The 18342-nt window shown below is 44.0% G+C and overlaps 1 protein-coding gene and 2 long non-coding RNA genes across 7 annotated transcripts in view; 2 read left to right on the top strand and 1 right to left on the bottom strand.

Annotated features, from left to right (window-relative positions):
• LOC135112016 (uncharacterized) overlaps nt 1-14282 on the top strand; it is a 79571-nt gene extending 65289 nt beyond the window's left edge. The window contains exons 5-7 of one of the 2 annotated variants that reach the window (XR_010273994.1): nt 7750-7885; nt 12771-12936; nt 14154-14282. This is a non-coding gene — a long non-coding RNA (uncharacterized LOC135112016). Of the gene's footprint in view, nt 1-7749; nt 7886-9630; nt 9768-12770; nt 12937-14153 lie in introns of those variants that run through there. The other variant, XR_010273995.1, reaches the window with a different exon arrangement.
• Nucleotides 596-18342, bottom strand: part of LOC135112010 (collagen alpha-1(XVIII) chain-like) — a 36228-nt gene continuing 18481 nt past the window's right edge. The window contains exons 5-25 of one of the 4 annotated variants that reach the window (XM_064025832.1): nt 17614-17757; nt 16116-16328; nt 15107-15139; nt 14096-14269; nt 13530-13629; nt 12761-12916; nt 12155-12294; nt 11901-12014; nt 11338-11437; nt 10535-10689; nt 9757-9981; nt 8621-8684; nt 7744-7880; nt 7424-7516; nt 6789-6950; nt 6305-6334; nt 5850-5873; nt 5430-5539; nt 4846-4927; nt 3894-4009; nt 596-3776 (exon numbers count right to left, since the gene is read on the bottom strand). In XM_064025832.1, the coding sequence (XP_063881902.1) occupies nt 3293-3776; nt 3894-4009; nt 4846-4927; nt 5430-5539; nt 5850-5873; nt 6305-6334; nt 6789-6950; nt 7424-7516; nt 7744-7880; nt 8621-8684; nt 9757-9981; nt 10535-10689; nt 11338-11437; nt 11901-12014; nt 12155-12294; nt 12761-12916; nt 13530-13629; nt 14096-14269; nt 15107-15139; nt 16116-16328; nt 17614-17757 (2856 nt within the window). In that variant the 3' untranslated portion in view covers nt 596-3292. The remainder of the gene's footprint in view (nt 3777-3893; nt 4010-4845; nt 4928-5429; nt 5540-5849; nt 5874-6304; nt 6335-6788; nt 6951-7423; nt 7517-7743; nt 7881-8620; nt 8685-9756; nt 9982-10534; nt 10690-11337; nt 11438-11900; nt 12015-12154; nt 12295-12760; nt 12917-13529; nt 13630-14095; nt 14270-15106; nt 15140-16115; nt 16329-17613; nt 17758-18342) is intronic. The other 3 variants (XM_064025833.1, XM_064025835.1, XM_064025834.1) reach the window with 3 other exon arrangements.
• LOC135112015 (uncharacterized) overlaps nt 16248-18342 on the top strand; it is a 39109-nt gene continuing 37014 nt past the window's right edge. The window contains exon 1 of the long non-coding RNA XR_010273993.1: nt 16248-16384. This is a non-coding gene — a long non-coding RNA (uncharacterized LOC135112015). The remainder of the gene's footprint in view (nt 16385-18342) is intronic.

Here is an 18342-nt window from a genome sequence, read left to right as displayed (position 1 = left end):
AGAGAGAGAGAGAGAGAGAGAGAGAGAGAGAGAGAGAGAGAGAGAGAGAGATTCTTCTTATCTCACCCCCGTTCCTTGATCTTCACGCTACAAACGTGATTTCACACCAGAAACATATGAGGCAGCTTAAGGAGACATGGCTTCCGTCGTCCAGCCAAGCACTGTTGACTCTCGCATCTGTGCCTTGAACATCAACATCGTCTTTGCCGTGCTTACGTGGCTGCGACGTTATTTTGTTTATTTATTTATTTTTTTTATTTACTTTTTTTCATATAAGAGGAGCACTGGTCAAGGGCAACAAAAAGAGCGAAAAAAAGGGCCCATTTAGATGCCAATCTAAAAAAAAAAAAAAGTCAAAAGGAACATCCAGAGTTGGAAGATAAGTGTCTTGAAAGCTGCCTCTTGAAAGAGTTGAAGTCATAAGGAAGAAATATAGAAGCAAGCAGGGAGTTCCAGAGTTTATTAAGGTAACCGATTGATTAATTGATTGATTGATCGATCTCATTAAACACCGAAACAATTTCATATGCACTGGTATTTTTTTAAAAAGAGAAATTTTATTAGAAGTCTGAAAGAGATTAACTAAACGCAAGTATCTGTTTTTTCGATCTTTATTTTGGTAAACTTTGTATAAATATAGCATTCTTGGGTAGGCTGTGTCTGTTCGGGAGTCGAGATGATGATAAAAGGTGGAGAAGCAGGTGTGTGTGTGTGTGTGTGTGTGTGTGTGTGTGTGTGTGTGTGTGTGTGTGTGTGTATGTGTAACAGAAATATTCTATCTGCCTTACCCACACCCTGTCTTACGTGTGACAGAAAGACCTCATTGTTACCAAGCATTCAGTTTTCGAGACACGATACCAAAGCAGTACATTGTCAGTTATCGTACAGTGACACCAGCAAACAGGAGATACTTGGAATAGCCAGGTAAATACTATAAGACTGAGATTCGAGCTACTCTCAGAACGGATTGCAGAAAGATGAGCCACCCTAGTTATCTTTGGATTTATGTTAGGTTAATTAGGTTACGTTATATTAGACTGAGTAATCGAACCTTAACTTACCCCAACCCACCTCAAAATATCTGGTAGTTTATTTTCATGTGACTCAGACTTATACAGCAGTTCAGAGAATACTGGAAGGCTTGCAGTGGGTTAACTAGAGACAAGTTATGATTAGGCTGTAATCACTTCAACAATACTTTATTGATTAAGTTACCAAGGCGTGATAGAAGCTCCCCTCTCCCTCCTCTCCCGCCCTCTCTCTCTCTCTCTCTCAAGAACACCGCTCAAACATTCTTTTCATCTATATATTTTTAGACGTATTGGAACGCGACTTCCCAGCTCTTAATTTTTGAAAACACTCATGACTATGTTATTGAAAGCACTCCCTTCTCGACGAATAGATAAGATACACCAATGCAACACTTTTTTCGTCCCTTTATCTTCCAGGGCATCATCTTGAACTCTGATATCCAGCTCATAATTCTGAAATACTTTCCCACGCTCTATATCAGGAGCACCACTGAAAAACTCCTTTACATTCTTTTATTTTCTCAGACATCAACTGTAACGAGCCTGTAGCTCTTAGGCCCGTATTCAGAAACCTTTTTGCTCTCTCACCACGACTATTTTCAATGGCCACAGAGATGATCATCCAAGTTGTCAAGAGTATTTATCCTATTAATAATGTAGAAATATCGTGAATCTGTCACTAGAATCATCAAAAATACCCTTAAAAACCCGTTTAACTTCAACTAGAGTCTTCTGAATGTACTGCGGCGTAAAAGTGTTTCAGAAAACGAATCTTAACCTTACAAGGAAACACCTTTCTCCCAACCTCCACCTTAAGGACATTACTGGAACACACTCCTCTTCATCCCTTTATTTTCTTGAAACTGAGCTCTTCAAATTAATCTAAGGAAGCACCAATGTATCCTCTACACATAATAACTTACAAAAGTTTAATCTGTCTAAATACTTCATAATATAATTCTCCTAAATCTTCAGCTTGTCATGAATAAAAAACGCGCTTATCAGTACACTTTTAACACCAGTTTTAATCATTCGTGTTTCCGGGACATGTTTGCTCTGTGATGTGTCGACGAGGAGTAAGTAATTTGTAATGCATGCAGAAAAGAAAACTTGGAGAAGGAAGACCATCACCTCCTCTCACTGATGCAGCGGATCATAATGCTAAGAAGGTTTGACATCACCTTCGTGTAGTGCAGTGTTGGAGTGTATTTGTGCCACATTCGTAAAATAAAGCCATCCGTGTGTGTGTGTGTGTGTGTGTGTGTATGCAAGTCAACAGCAGTAAGGACGCAGAACTAGTACAACTATAGTAAAATCTTGTATCTCTCTTGGAGCGAGATACAGTTGGCTTGAAAAGTCGCAAACCAGTCCCTTGTCAATCACGGACAACAGAAACACGTGTATAAATCTCGCTAATCTTAGGAGTAGTCTTTACAAGATATCTGAAGAACAACAGCAGCAAATCAGTGCTATACTTGAAACTCGATAAAGAGGGAGACTCCTTGAGACTCATCACGGCGAGTCCTGGAGTGAGTAAAATATAGTTAGGTCTAGTATTTACACAGACTGGAAGACATGAGTTACTTGAGGCGCGACAAGGCATATCACACTGGAAGACTTGGTTACGGAAGCATCACGGACAAGTGCGTGTCCTTACAGATGGGCGACGGTGCTCAACCTGAAGGAGGAACCCACGGAGGAGGCCACTGAGGTGCTGAGGACGCGACGAAGGTGTGTATACTGTATGAAGGAATCGTCTGCCACTAATAACACCGGGAGGAGTGTTCTTCAGCAGCGTCTTGGGCCTTGACCTTTTCTCGCTGCCAGGCAAGGGAAGCTGACACGAGACTGAGGCACCAAGACAGATGTGGTGGTGAAGGAAGACTTAGAGCCGTGAAGAAAAAGAAAACAGCATGGAAGTATTGAGTTCGTCGCCTGAAGAAAACGTAGGGCGTAGGATACCAGAGCTGCGGAAGGCGACGGCGATTCACGGTACATGGTGAGTCAAAAGTGAGCAGCGCGCGGCAACAGGACACAGAGCAGCTATGTATGTAGACTCTACCAGACGACACGATGACGAAGACGACCAATAGGCAGGCGAGCACCTCTTTTCTCTGCGACAAACCCGTGTTGCTCCAAACGTGCTCTGTTGAGGGAAGTCGTACAATAAGAGAAAAGTGACGTACGGACGAGAAACATCTTTGGGATACTGTACATGGCGCGAAGATTAGGGATGGACACGTCACGGATCTTTCAGAGCCCTAGATCTCATAAACCAAGTCGTCTATGAGGCTCGGTGGCTTGGCTTGCTGTCCTTCTCCCCTCTTGTAGACCTCAATGTGGTCCTCAACTTCTGCTGTGGTCACAGATTCACCTGAAGAAGACACCTCATTCCTACTTGCGTCTTGGCCCTCCTGACCTTCACCCTCGTACGGCGTGTCCTCCACCTCTCCTTCAGGATCCTGGTAATCAAACTGAAGTCCTTCCTGCAGCTCCTGGTCTAGACTCTCTCCCTCCATCGACGCCTTCCGCTTCCTTCGCTTCGGGAGAGTACTGGAGGTTTCGATGCAGAGAACGATGAGTCTGTTGTCGCAAGGAAGCTTCTTCTGGCCGAGGAGTTTGAGCGAGGCCAGCGAGGAGGCCATCCCGAAGACCCGAGCCGAGGAGCTGGACCAGGCGTTGCAGTTATAGTTGTGAGACGTCTCGCCGTATTTGTTTGAGCCGTGCCAGACGTACTTGACAGGCCTGAGGGACAGAGAGACGCAGGAATTAGAACCACAAATCACTCTCTTCCTCCCTGCGTCCCCGCAACACACACACACACACACACACACACACACACACACACACACACACACTTACCAGTTCGGATCCTGCATCACGTCACGCCCATCGAAGGAATAAATCTTGGGCTGCTCGAGAAACTGTGCGCCTTCCCCAGCCACCACGTCACGCCACGAGCCCAGAACCACTTCGCCCTTGAGAGAGAGAGAGAGAGAGAGAGAGAGAGAGAGAGAGAGAGAGAGAGAGAGAACGGTAAATCAATATTCAAATAATTAAATTCAGACAGTGTTTACATATTCGAAAACAATACATAGGTCAACAAACTGGAAGAAATACATACATACATACATACATACATACAAATACATTCATACATACATTCTGCATTTCTCAACTCTACCCCAACATAACACACTTCCCCCCCTAAAGTATTCATTCTTTCATTATCTCCCTCAGACTTATTCACAGTGGCTCCTCTCTACCTTCCCACTACATTACCACCTTTATTATATCATTCCCTGCCACTGTGCCGCAACATACAAGCTGCGTTTCTCTACCGAACTCCAGTATAATTGCCTCCTTCTCCTTTAACATTTATTCTTCAGGGCTACGCAGTCATATCCTCTCACCTTCTTACTATACCGTCACCATTTTGGTATTCCCCTCCTCTGTAGTGCTACATACAAGCTGCGTTTCTCCACTGTACCTCCCTCCTCTCTCTCTCTCTCTCTCTCTCTCTCTCTCTCTCTCTCTCTCTCTCTCTCTCTCTCTCTCTCTCTCTCTCTCTCTCTCTCTCTCTCTCTCTCCTCATCTTTCAGATCTATTTCTTCCTTTGTACTTTACTACTACGCTGTCACATTCTCCGCTTCAGTACTCCCTGTCGCTGCACTGGTACAGACATGCTACGTTTTTCCACCATACCTCCCTCCTCTCCCTCCTCTTCCTTATCTTTCAGAGCTATTCGTTTCTACCTAACCACGCTTCTATCTTCTCCCTGCCACTACACTACTATCTCTCACAGTGCTCTTACCCTCAGGTTGATAATAGGTTGCTGTCTGTCTGCGAAGCGTACCAGTGAAGCCACGTCATGTCTGGGTCCCGATAGCAGCGCTCTGTGGGACGAAGGGAAGTTATAATTATTGTGGTTTGTTATAGTTGTTCCCTTTAGGTCTCGTTTGTTGGAGGACTTTTGTTCTTGGGTGTGTTTAGGGGTGTGTGCGTGTGTGTGTGTGTGTGTGTGTGTGTGTGTGTGTGTGTGTGTGTGCGTGTGTGTGTGTGTGTGTGTGTGTGTGTGTGTGTGTGTGTGTGTGTGTCTGTGTCTGTGTAATTGAAGTTTAATCATTACATTCGTCGTGTTCAATGACCCCGAAATCATGACTCATATCTAAATACATAACGAAATGGCCCAACACATTTAAAACTGTACCACAATCTAAATACCAATAGCAAACTTACAAAATAAATAAATAAAAAGACAATAAAAAATATAAGCAAGTCACCATGAACAGAAGGAATAACAATGAACATGGGGTGAGCAAATGTTTCTCTCTCTCTCTCTCTCTCTCTCTCTCTCTCTCTCTCTCTCTCTCTCTCTCTCTCTCTCTCTCAGCGTACTTGAAGGTGCCCCGAAGACCGGCCGTGCGTGCTTGTCTATAGCAGGTGTAGTCCGCGCCTGCGCCGTGGAGGTCCCCGTTCCCGGGCTCGTTGAGGGCCGCGACACGCAGCTGCCAAAGGAGCATTATCATAGGATAGGAAGCTGATAAAACCTAATGAACATTGGGACCGGAAATGCGATAGACTAAAAAAAAGCTGTCTTGTGCACGTGTGTGTGTGCTGTCGACGCGTAGTTAAGATCAGTGACGTATGAACGGGAATTATAGTTTTTTTTGTTTCGGTCATATCGAGGGAAATGGAAGAGATAGAAGAAATGGGGTAGATTATAAGTAGTGAAGTCTTGTGTGTGCTTTACACTGTGGAGAAGTAATTGATTAATGACTGGTGTGAACTGGAATGGAAAGATAAAATGGGACTCACCTCCTTCAGATTCCATTCTTCACTCTGGAGGGGAAAAATAATAAAAGATCAATTAATGTATTTTACCTTTACACGTGAAAGTTTTTTTTTTCACTTAAACAATTAATTATGATTCTTTTTAAAAACAATTCCAGTTTTAGTAAAGATTACAAACACTTCTCGTCGCCTTAATTATCTTTTGCATATATTGTACTGACAGGAAACGGTGGAAAAGGCTAAAATAAAAAAAAATTAATCAAAACTGAAGACGTAGAAATTATGTTATACTCGCAATATTTCATCAAGTTGAATTTCTATGAATAAGAAACAAGCGCTATTAAGCTCCACCATTTGATTCTTTACGTTTCATTGGTGGAAACTGAGAACCGGAAATCGAGAATGGAATTGAGAACTGGAACTGAGGACTGGAACTGATAACTGGGAACTGGAATTAAGAGGTGATGTGTGACTCTTACCTCAGTGTCCGTGGTAAGAGGTTCTCCCCACTGTAAGGGAAAACAAACATGTATTCCCTATAAGGTTGGTAAGGCGGGAAAGAGAACTGTGGATATTCATAACTATTTGCATTTATTTATCTACTTGTTATTTTCACAGGGGTCGAGTCAAGCTCCTAATGTCCCGTTTTCTAAATTTAGACTAAATGATCAGACTTTCTTTTGAATTTATGTATATTGTTTACACACATCACTCTCTTTGTGACTATGCATATCACTGACTTAAATATCTGGGAAACTATGTCTGCACGACTCTCTCTCTCTCTCTCTCTCTCTCTCTCTCTCTCTCTCTCTCTCTCTCTCTCTCTCTCTCTCTCTCTCTCTCTCTCTGCGTGTGCGTGCGTGCGTGTGTGTTATCTCCATGTGACTTCCTTCTTCCTTTCCTCACATTCTGACTAGTTAGGTTAGATTCATAAGTCACATTAATCCCTTGCGTAGGACTCACCCAGGGACCTCTCGTAGGACTCACCCAGGACCTCCCGCCGGTGCTGTGATCGGTGGCTAGTTCTTCGGGCAGGGTCTCCACGTTGGGGTTGTGTTGCGGGGTGGTGGAGGGAGGACGTGTGGGGATGGGCGAGGCCTTCTGTGGCGCCAGGTCCGTTCCCATCTGTGGGTGGTGGAACGCAGTGTGCATTAGGTTAGGTTAGGTACGTGTTAGGTGCAGCCGTTGAAAATTGTATCAGTGCTGTGTTAGGATATGTTACATTAAGTTTTCCTAGTTCAACCATATTTCCTGAAGAGGTTTGCCTTGAAAATGTTATCATTGTTGTGTTATGTTAAGCAAATTCTGCTAGTTGATATTCTGGTCCACTTTCCTCTCTTATCACCGCCATTTCCTGAAGAGCCTTGCGTTGGAAAGTGCAGCACTATCATGACTTGTTAGGTTAGACTTTGCTAGTTCATGTTCAACCCATTTTCTGAACAGCCTAGCCTTGAAAATTGTAGTGCAGAATTGAACCCGAATGTTATGAAAGCGTTTACTTTTCATCTCTCCACCTCCAGGCATTTTCAGCATCCAAATGGTTCTGTCTTCCTCTCATCTCTTTGCTCTTACTCCTAGCTACTGGATACTCTGCTCACCATAATCTCCCGCCACCCTCTCGCCGCGCGCAGGAACAAAGAATCGTCATCCAGCACGTAGGCAAGCGTTCCTCGGTCGTACTGGGACCACGCCTAGAGAGAGAGAGAGAGAGAGAGAGAGAGAGAGAGAGAGAGAGAGGTCCGTACATTATCTCAATTTCACTTAACGAAACATTCCTAATCGATCCCATTGCTCTTTTTTTTTTTTTTTTACTTTACTTATTTTGTTTATTATTTTTTTCTACATCATATACAGCTGCTTTTGTTTATTTTGCTTACTGTTATTATCATTATTTATCTTCTGTGTCGCTGTTTATTACCTGCAGCATTGCCTGGCGGGACGTGAAGGTGAGGGGCGCACTGGAGCCCAAACCGAGGCCAACAGTGGTGGTGGCGGGCGGGGACCGGAACACTCCTTCGCCGTGGAGGGGAGATCCTGAGGCGCCTCGGCCAAACCCTGAGGTAACCAACGATATTACGTGCCTGGATTATTACACGCAAAAGGACATTAGCATAGGAATATTTGTCAATGTATTAATTATTACACGCAAAAGGACATTAGCATAGGAATATTTGTCAATGTATTAATTATTACACGCAAAAGGACATTAGCATAGGAATATTTGTCATTGTATTACAGTCACTGGCACTTGCAGGTTTGATGGCTTTGTGCAGCTTCCCTTTATTTTCCTATATGTTATGTATTTTGCTCATTATTTTTAAGCCCAGTTAGTCTAAGCTTCAATAATGTGTTGTTGAAACGTATCTCTCTCATGTGGTATATTTCCAAAGGCTACAAAGGTGGTTTGTAGGGTTCTCATGCGTAGTGATTATTGGTGATGCAGAATTATTGTAAAACCACCACTTAAATCATGAAAACATCCTTGAAAGTCCCGATAACTTCCACTGGAGCATGTTAACAGTGGTAGAAATAAGACGCCAAGATATTTCAGGATGCATTCTCGTCCTTGGGAGAGTTTTCTGTATCCACAATGATCAAAATATCTGTCTGGCTAAGGACTGAGGCACCGTTTACCACATTAGTATATCAGTGCCTTCTCCCTCCCTTCCTTTCCCTGTATCATTTTAACTTAATTTCCTTTCACCTTCCCTCTTTACCTCACCCTCCTTCCCCTTCCCTCCCCCTTGTTCCCGTAACCTGCCCTCATCCTCCTCCCCCTTCCCTCCTTTCCTCACCGAAATCGTATCTGCGAGGGATGAAGTGAGGGGAGGTGCTGAGTCCTGGTGGTCCGGCGGGGCCCTGCAACGGAAGTAGGAAGGGCGTGGCTGATTATATAAATAACTGCGATAAAGTTCATGAAACTTTTCCTACAACTTTTTTCCGACATATATATAAATATTATATCACTTCTGAGTTCCAGAGCGTTGACTGGTGCATTAATTCACGTCCTTAGTAGTTCAATATTCGTAAACTAGAAAGCACATTATATCTACCACGTTAAAAAATAGTTCTTGTTCCTTTCTATAACCAGAGTTCCTACTTTCAAACTCTTTTATGAACGTAAAGATTGCGACTCTTGTGCTGTCCCCCTTAAATGGTGTTGACGGCTTCTATTCCTGTGCGTGCGTTAGTTTCCCTCGGCATCTCTTCACCGTAATATGTCAAGAGTAAAAGATGAATGCCTTCTCTCAAACTCGAATAACAGCTAGTACCTGACAATGTATTTAATGTGTTCTGTCGCTGAGGCCCTCCAATGTCTTAACTCTAACGAATATGGCTTCCCTTTGAGCTTAGTGAAATACTCTGGTGCAAGTTTATGATTTCGTGTATCACCACTGACAGTTTCTCCTGTCGACTTTTCTATTTGTTAAATTAGATCAATCTAGTAATTCGGCAAGGGTTTCACACCGGATCCCCTTCCTCTTCTCTCCTTTGTCTGGGGCTTCATCCGGGCTGGAAAGTGGCTGGAGGAATTCAAATCTCTCAGTACACGTAGTTATATATATTTTTTTTAGTAGAATCTTCCAAGATTACTCATGCGAGCAAAGTGTCGTACTTCCATTAGCTGTCGAAAAGTTTTAAATCAGTCAGCCTATTAATTATTCAAGTTTTGGATAACCCTTTTGACTACACTCTTTGGAGACTGTTACCTTCAGTGGGCCTTTTTTTATAGCCCTAAACCAGAGTTCCCTTTTACATTAAAAGAAAAAAATTCATTCAGCGTTTGTCGTCACCTGCCTTTCAGAGTGAAGCAGATCTGAGCGTGCGAAGCTTCGTAAGGCAAAGAGTTAACGCCACAAAACAGAACAGAGGACAAGTCAAGAGTTAACACAAACAATCACAGTCACAGCAAGGTCACAGCATGACTCACTGGGGGACCGGGGGGTCCTGGGATGGGCATCAGCTGGGGATCACCGCTAGACTGGCCGGGGGCTCCTGGAGGGCCGGGGGGTCCTGGGAGTCCGGGTTCACCTTTGGGCCCTGGAGGTCCTGGGGGTCCCTCTGAGCCTGGCAGTCCTGGTTCACCCATCAGGGGCCTGTCGTTGTCGTCGTCCATGCCGTAGTCATTCTGACCCAGGCGGGGGCGGGGACGGGGCTGAGAGGACATGGAGCGAATGGTCAGTGAGAATGAAGGATGGAGGATGCTCAGCTGGCCAGTAAAGGAGGTAAGAAATGTGCAATTGAGACGATTTAAGAGAGAAAAATATGAAACGTTTGTTGGAGGCACCTAAAAGATGATGATGGTAATAAAAGAAGAGTCTCACAACTTAGGAGAAAGAGGAGGAGAAGGATAAGAAGTTACTGAGAAGGAGGCGGCGAAGGAAGAAGAAAAGAAGAGGATATAGTCGAAAAGGATGCTGGTGATCTCGACAAATATCCAGCAACTTAATCTCTGGCACGTATTCTGAAACACTTTGCTCTTTCGCCACAACTGTTTTCCAAAGCCACAGACATAATTAGCTGTGCTCTCAAGAGTATTTCCCCTATTAATAATGTAGAAATCTTGTTAATCCGTCACTAAAACTATAAAAAGCATCCTTAAAACCCGTGAGTCTTGAATGTAGTGAAGATACGGCACAGAAGTGTAAATGTTTCAGAATACAGTCCACAGTGTTAACAAATCAAGATTCTCGAGAGATTTTGCTTACCATGAGACCGTAAACTCCCCCGCTGGTGTAAGAGACACGGTCCATAGTGGCGAGGCTGTTCCCAGGAGGACCAGGTGGGCCAGGCACGCCTCGATCTCCCTTCTCCCCCTTGATGCCGGCCACGTCGAAGGTGTCTTGAGTGATGGAGAAGCGGTCTGCAGGAAGGAGAGGTAGTGGCCGTGACTCCTGCTCTCAAGGAACACAGAACAGGAGGGACTAGGGGTGACTTCTGTCCTCAAAGAATACAGAAAGGGAGGGACTAGGGGTGACTTGTGGGACTAAGGGTGACTTCTGCCCTCAAAGAATACAGAAAGGGAGGGACTAGGGGTGACTTCTGCCCTCAAAGAACACACAAAGGGAGCGACTGGCCGTGATCCCTGACTCAGAGAATACAGACCAGCTGGAGAGAGTGGTATTTTTATGCTTGGTGCGTTGACACTGTACATGACGTTACTTTTGAGTGGAAGGAAAAGTGGAATATAATGGATTTGGTGATTGTGGAAGTGAAAATTTGGGGTTGATAACGCGCAGTCAGCCCTCGAATGTATGATGTTTACTATTTTCAGTGGTCTACGTTAATTATCATCACCAATGAAGGTTTACAGTAGTTGCAATGGAGATCCATCCCTCGAGCACTTAATGTTTACCAGTGCAGTCAATCCTTCACGTCAACTGTCAGCACTAATGAAACTTTGAAATTACACACACTAATAAAAAAAAAAAAAAAAAAAAGAAAAAACGAAATAGTATCCCGTGACTTTTACATTCTGATACGTAATTTCCCAAACCTTTTCCTCACTTACCTTGTCCTACCTGCATCCCTGGGGGTCCTGGGGGGCCTGGAGGACCGATGGGACCCCTGGTGCCCATGTCTCCCTTATGTCCACGGTCACCCTTCTGTCCCTGAGGAGTGTGTGTAGGAAGATGGAGGGAATGGTTGTCAGTTAGAAGGTAGTTTGTGAGTGTGCAGACAGAGAAAAGAGTTGTTAGTTAGTTTATTAGTTATTTAGATAGTTGGGTAGTTAGTAAGCTAAGTAATCAGCTAGTGTGTGTGTGTGTGTGTGTGTGTGTGTGTGTGTGTGTGTGTTTAATCTTTAGTCAGTTACGAAAGAAAGGAAGCAAGTCGATAAGTCGCCAAGTTATCGAGAAAGTTATCTTTGTTTTTTTTTTTTTTTATATAGATTAACTGACTTAAGACTTCAGGTTTAGCGAGCAACGTGGCAAGTTGTTATTTAGTTAGTTAGTTAGTTAGTTAGTTAGTTAGTTAGTTAGTTAGTTACTTGGTTAGTTAATCAGTGCATGGAACACTTCCTTCTATACCAGTAAATACAAACAAGATACAAGAAAAGACCACAAAAGAACCAACCTTGACCTCAACGATGGTTCCGTTAGTAGTCATGATGGGTCCAGGAGCTCCGGCCTCACCTTTTTCACCTGTCCGACCGTCCCTGCCTCTGGGTCCTGGCTCACCTGGCTCACCCTGGGAACGTGAGGAGAGAAAACAGTAAACAAGTAAAGTAAGATAGAGCATATCACTTACGAAACGTATTCGTTACTTAAGCTATATCCGGTTCTTGACACACACACACACACACACACACACGTACGTCACGTCCTCACCATTGGTCCGGAGGTGCCAGGGTGTCCTGGGGGTCCTAGAGGTCCCCGTGGTCCCTCCTCCCCCTTGGATCCCTTCATGCCGGGATGTCCTGGGGTCCCATCCACGCCCTTGGACATCACCAGTTCGATCTTACTAGCAACTGTGGGTAGGGAGTTTTAGTTGAGTGTATTCTGAAGTATAGGACTCTTGATCTTGTAGTACAGGAACATAGAGAATACAGTCGATGAACAACGCTTTATTGTTCTTTAGGAGACTTTGCCGTGAAATAAACATAAGAACTTACTGTGTGTGGGGGGCGGGTTAGTTTAGTATATTCTGAGGCACAGGACCTCTTTTGTTCTTGGAGTATAGGAACACAAAGGAACACAAACGATTAACAACGCTTTATTGGCCCTTATGAGTCTGCTTGCCATGAAAATACACACAAGAATATAAGAAGACTACAAAAGATTAGTTGATCTATGTACACAAGGCAGCCTCTTGCAATCAGTCAGTCAGTCGGTCAGTCAATGAATGAATAAGTCAGTCGATCAGTCAGTCAGTCAGTCAGTGAATCAATTAGTCAGTCAGTCAGTCAGTCAGTCAATCAGAAATCCTCTACTCACGGTTCTTCAGGTTGGTTCTCTCCGTCGGGTTGGTGTCCACGTAGACCTTCAGAGTAGACAGCACCATTGTCCTCACCTCCTCCTGTGAGAAGCTACCGCCCTCCCCGGGTGGACCCCTGGGACCCGGCAGCCCATGTCCCCGCGGCCCACGGTCCCCTGCAGTGCCGAAGACTTGGGTGAGTGTCTGAGTGTCTTGTGTTTCTTAGATTGTCAGTTGAAACAAAGTGGACTTTAGAAGACCTCGTCTCTCGTCTTCTAAGCAAATCGTCACAGACCAACATTTTTATAATTATACATGTAAGAGGGACAGTGACTTAGGGCAACAAAACGATGAAAAGGCCCACTAAGGTGCCAGTCCCTAAAAAAAAAAAAAAAAGTCAGAAAGCTCATCGGAAATTGGAGTATAAGCGTCTTGAAACTTCCCTCTTGAAATAGTTCGTCATAAGAAGGAGGAAATGCAGAAGCATGCAGGGAGTTCTAGAGTTTACCAGAGAAAGGGATGAATGACTGAGATGAATGAATGAGAGAGGTGAACAGAATAAGGCTGACAGAAGGTGGAAAGTTTTGTGCAGCGAGGCAGCAGGAGGAAAGGAGGCAAGCAGTAAGATCAGAGAGGCAGTTAGCGTGAAAATAGCAGTAGATGTTGTGCAAAGGCTTAAGAACCACGTTAGTAGAGTCAAACCCTCTTTAATAATGTTTATGAAGAATCGTCCAAATAAAAACTTCATTTGTGGGACTCAACCTGATGTCCCTGAGAATGATCCCTGACCTTTCTGTCCCTTGAGTCCTGGTGTCCCTGGAAGACCGTCCACACCGGGGGGTCCGCGTGTTCCCTTGTTACCCAGACGCCCGTTAGGTCCCTGTGGCCCCTGGATGGAGAAAGACAAGGTGTGATCAGCACTGTACAAGGAGGAAGACTCATTACTAAGCTATGGAGAGGGAAAAGTGTCTGTCTCTCTTTCGTATCCTCCTTTCTTCCTCTTCTCTGTTTTCCTCTTTTTCTCCTTTTCCCTTCTCTCAACTTTTCTTCGCTATCTCCTTCCTTGCTCTTTTCTTCTTCATCCTCCTTCTCTCCCTCCTTCTTTCCTTCCCCATTTTCCTGCAACTGTCTTTCCTTGCCCTCTTCTCTTGCTCTTCCCTATCCCTCTCCTCCGGTTCCACTCTTCCTACCTCTGCTCCTCCTCCTCCTCCTCCTCCTCTTCCTCCTCCTCCTCCTCCTCCTCCTCCTCCTCCTCCTCCTCCTCCTCCTCCTCTTCCTCCTCCTCGCCTCTCCCTTAAAAATTTAAATCAGTTAAGTCATTCACTCTCCCTTCCATTCTCATCATTCTCACTCACCTCCTCTCCCTTCTGTCCCTTGGGTCCCTTGTATCCTCTGTCTCCCTTTGCCCCTGAGTAACCACGAGGACCCCTTGGACCCACGTCGCCAGTGATGCCAGGAGGCCCTTGAGGACCCGGGCGGCCTGAGGGCATAAGGGGAACTACCTCGGGGTGCGCGCCTTCCAAGTGGGACTGGAAGAAAAGGTAATATCGTGGATTGGTTAGTGAGCGGTTGGACTTTTGTGTTCTGAGTGTTAGTGCAGTGTTGTGGTTATATTAGGTTAGGTTGTAATGTTTTCTCTTTTGGGAAGGTGGTATGGTGAGAGAGAGAGAGAGAGAGAGAGAGAGAGAGAGAGAGAGAGAGAGAGAGAGAGAGAGAGAGAGAGAGAGAGAGAGAGAGAGAGAGAGTTACTTTCTATTCCTTATTTATTGACCTCATAAGATACATTCATGAAAAAAGAAAGAAAAACATTATTAATATAGAAATCGTAGTCCACTGAGGAACAGCCAAACAAACAGACAGATAGATATCAGTGGTAGCGTTAACCTTGTGCCTGCATTTGTGATGGGGGGGGTGGAGCAGCATTAGCGGTTTGCTCCGTAAGGTAAGTGGTCATCCTCTCCCCTTCACTTTGTATGTATATACTGCTTTGTATACATTTGTACAGCATCATAAATACCTCTACATTCTTGTCTGTGCTTGTAATGCATTGCAATGGCAACCTCAAATGCAAAGGTGAAGGTGAGACTATGACGTGATGGAAAGTGTTGTGTTATGTCTATCCTAATGAAGGAAGAAATAATGAATATATAATGCCAAGGAGGATTTCACCTTTAAGGAAAAATTAGATGTAAACTTCTAACTATCTAACTATCTAACAGTCTAGTGCTTAGATTATGAATAACAAGTGAGGGGGTCCTGGAGAAGGAGGAAAAGGAGAATAGCAGGAAGAAAACAGAAAAAGGAGGAAGATTAGGATGAGCAGGAGAAAGGGCAGGTGTGCATAGGTGTGTGAGGTGTGATGTTACCTGGTATCCGTCGCTAGGGTGCCTCCATCCAGGCTGAGCGGCAGGGGAGGAGAGAGATCAGGTTAGAGGACCAGAGATTAGCGTGGCCATATTGTGTGAACCCTTTGACTGCTAAACATTTCCTATAATTACATTTTTTCTTTGTCTCTTACTTTTTTACCGGACTCTTAAATGTTTTAGAGATGAAACTGAAGCCATACTCTCTTTTTCTTTCTACGAGTCCAAACATACAATATTCCTCAGTGGTCTGCATGTTAGCAAAAAGTGACCATAGCAGTAAAAGAGTGAAAGATTAGCAGGAGGGGGCGTGGCAACCTTAATTAAGGAAACAGGATCCATATTTCGAAAGTTCTCTCTCTCTCTCTCTCTCTCTCTCTCTCTCTCTCTCTCTCTCTCTCTCTCTCTCTCTCTCTCTCTCTCTCTCACCAGGACTGTTTTCAAAGGTCATATAGACGATAAATCAAATTCTCGTTTTTTTTTTTTCTCATTGATAATGCTGAATCCTTGGAAAACTATCACTAGAATCATGAAAACATTTGAAACCTTCCCCCCCCCCTCCCTTTTTCCACTAAAGTCTGTTCAAAGTAGTGTAGGTAAGACGCCGGGATGTTTAAGAATGCGCACCCTGGACATCTTGACGGTCTCTGCTGTGGATTAGTATCCTACCTTAACAACACCGCCATAAAGGAACACAAGGGAAGAACAAACGGCAGCAGACCTGTTGACCGCTATACGAGGCTGACTGTGAGAAGCTACAGCGCTACACTATCAGATCTAAAAAGGTGCACTATTGGGAAAACTAACCTGGCGTAATAAATGCATGAAAGTAAACAGAAAATTGGTGAAGTATTTTGACAGCATTGAAGAGTGGTGACTCTCAGAAAAAAAATAAATAAAATACACTCAGTTTTACATTTTCATCACTCAGTCTTATATCAGATTAGGGTTTTCCCAGTAGTATATCATAATCTCAGTCGCCCAGCAGCTGTCGTAGTTACACCACACTCACTTTTTTCGAGCTGCTGTCTCCCCACGTCCATCCTGGTGGTCCTGGGGGTCCTGGGGGGCCTGGGGGACCTACTGGACCTATGAGACCGTCCACCCCTGGCTCTCCTTTCGGCCCCTGGTATCCCTCAGGCCCTGGGGATCCCACCTCTCCTCGCTCGCCCCTCTCACCACGTCGCCCAGGCAATCCTCGCTCCCCCTGTGGTCCTGGATTACCCTGGCGAACATACTTGTAATTACATAAGATTACATAAGAGGAACGGACACTAGGAGGTAAGGGTGATGTGGAAAAGTTTCGTTAGTGATCATAACAGGACAAGAAGTAACGGGCTCACTGTCAGTAAGATTGTTTCAATAAAGAAACTGAAATAAACTGGTGATTAAATGTTCAGGATCCCTTTGTTGTGGCTCCTTCCTTTAGTCTTACAAATAATGCGCAAGGATGAATGAATGATGGTAAGAAACAGAAACAATGGATAATTAAGCAAGAAAGGAAGAAAAATTTGTGTTGGAGGTTATATTTATCGTCATTACAAACATTCCGCACCTCTTTGTTGTGGCAACCTCCTTTAGTCTTATGAATAACTCGTCAATGATGAATAAATGACATGCAGATAACACCACTGCAAGGGACCAGCGTCTAATTATAGAGGCGACAGTGGTGTTGCGTCAGAGTGATGAGGAGACAGATACGTCCTGATGTGGTGACTTAAGCAGCTGTCATTGTGAATACGAGAATGACTTAAGAACCAACAACCTCACGCGACGTCCATGAGTCATTCGGATATTTCTTACGTATGAGACATCTTCAAGCGCGCTGTTTCCTTTCCCTCGCACACAAATCATCGCAAATCTCTCATATTCCCTCATAGCTCCCACTACTCCCTCAGAAGTCCTCCGTAACTTCCACAAACTCCGCACGACACTCACATACGCCTCATAACTCCTGTATAACTTCCATAAACGTCTGACAACCTTCCTATTCCCTTCAAAAACTGCTAAAAAAAAGTCCCACAAACCCCTCACAACTCCTTATAAGCCTCCCATAACGCCCATAAACCCATGACAACAAGACTGAGGAAGAAAACTTAGAATATTTATGGATGCAATGAAAGACGTGCTTGTAACGGATGTCAGTGATGATAAAAAAACGGTTTGCTCTCTCACCACGACTATTTTCCAAAGGTTACAGAGATGATTAGCTGGGTTCTCACGAGTGATTCTCTTGTTAACAACGTAGAAGTCTTGCTGTCTGTCATTAGAACAGCGAACATTCTTAAAAACCTGTATAACTTCAACTAAAGTCTTTTGAATATAGTGGAGGTGCGAGGTGCTGGATTCTCATGTGTGTTTTTCTCTTGTTAACATTGTAGAAATCTTGCTATCTGTCATTAGAACAGCGAACACTCTTAAAAATCTGTGTAACTTCATCTAAAACCTTTTGAATATAGTGGAGGTACGGCGCAGAAGTGTTTCAGAGCTGTCCTTCGACTTATACTCACCGACAGGCCAGGGGGGCTCGGGGTGCCGTCCCTGCCTGGCATCCCCGGCGGCCCACGGGGAATGCGGGCGCTCACTAGGTGGACCAGAGTGGACAGGTTGCATCCACACCGCCCACCTATCCCGATCTCGTCCGCCCATTCCTCCTGTGGGCGGCAGAAAGGAGGGTTAAGATGGATGCTTTAATGATGCATATATAGAATCCCTTTGGAAAAACGTACTGTGTTGCCTTTAACTGTGTATGTATGTATGTATATGTGTGTATGTATGGTAGTGTTTAAAATTTTGAGTGATAGAAAAGCTTGTCAACAAGAAAGGAAGGAAATACATTATTAAATTTTTGAGTGATGTGTGATAGAAAAAATGGCACAAGAAGAGGAAGAAAAGTCGGCATTATACATCTTTTTCTCTCTTGTGACTAGACAGGTGTTTTTGTGAAGTACGGAATTTATTGAACTTGTTTCTGGTATTGAACGATTTAAAAGAAAGTGGAGAAGAAAAAAAATCAAGTATCTTTGGCAAATTAAAAGTCTAGAAAAAAGTAACTACAAATTTCAAAGGCATAAAGAAAAAAAAAAACGAATTTTTAATAGTGACGATAAAAAAAAAGCAAGAATACAGCAATTACAAATTTCAAAACCTCTACAAATCCTCAGCAATCACGATAGAAATTAGTTAAAAAATACCATTAGCACAAATTTCAGAAGTGCACACGATTCCACTTTTACAAA

This window comes from Scylla paramamosain, chromosome 23 (assembly GCF_035594125.1).
Source record: "Scylla paramamosain isolate STU-SP2022 chromosome 23, ASM3559412v1, whole genome shotgun sequence".
NCBI lineage: Eukaryota > Metazoa > Arthropoda > Malacostraca > Decapoda > Portunidae > Scylla > Scylla paramamosain.
The sequence above is the reverse complement of the archived record's forward strand: the minus strand, read 5'-3'. Positions and strand labels throughout refer to the sequence as shown.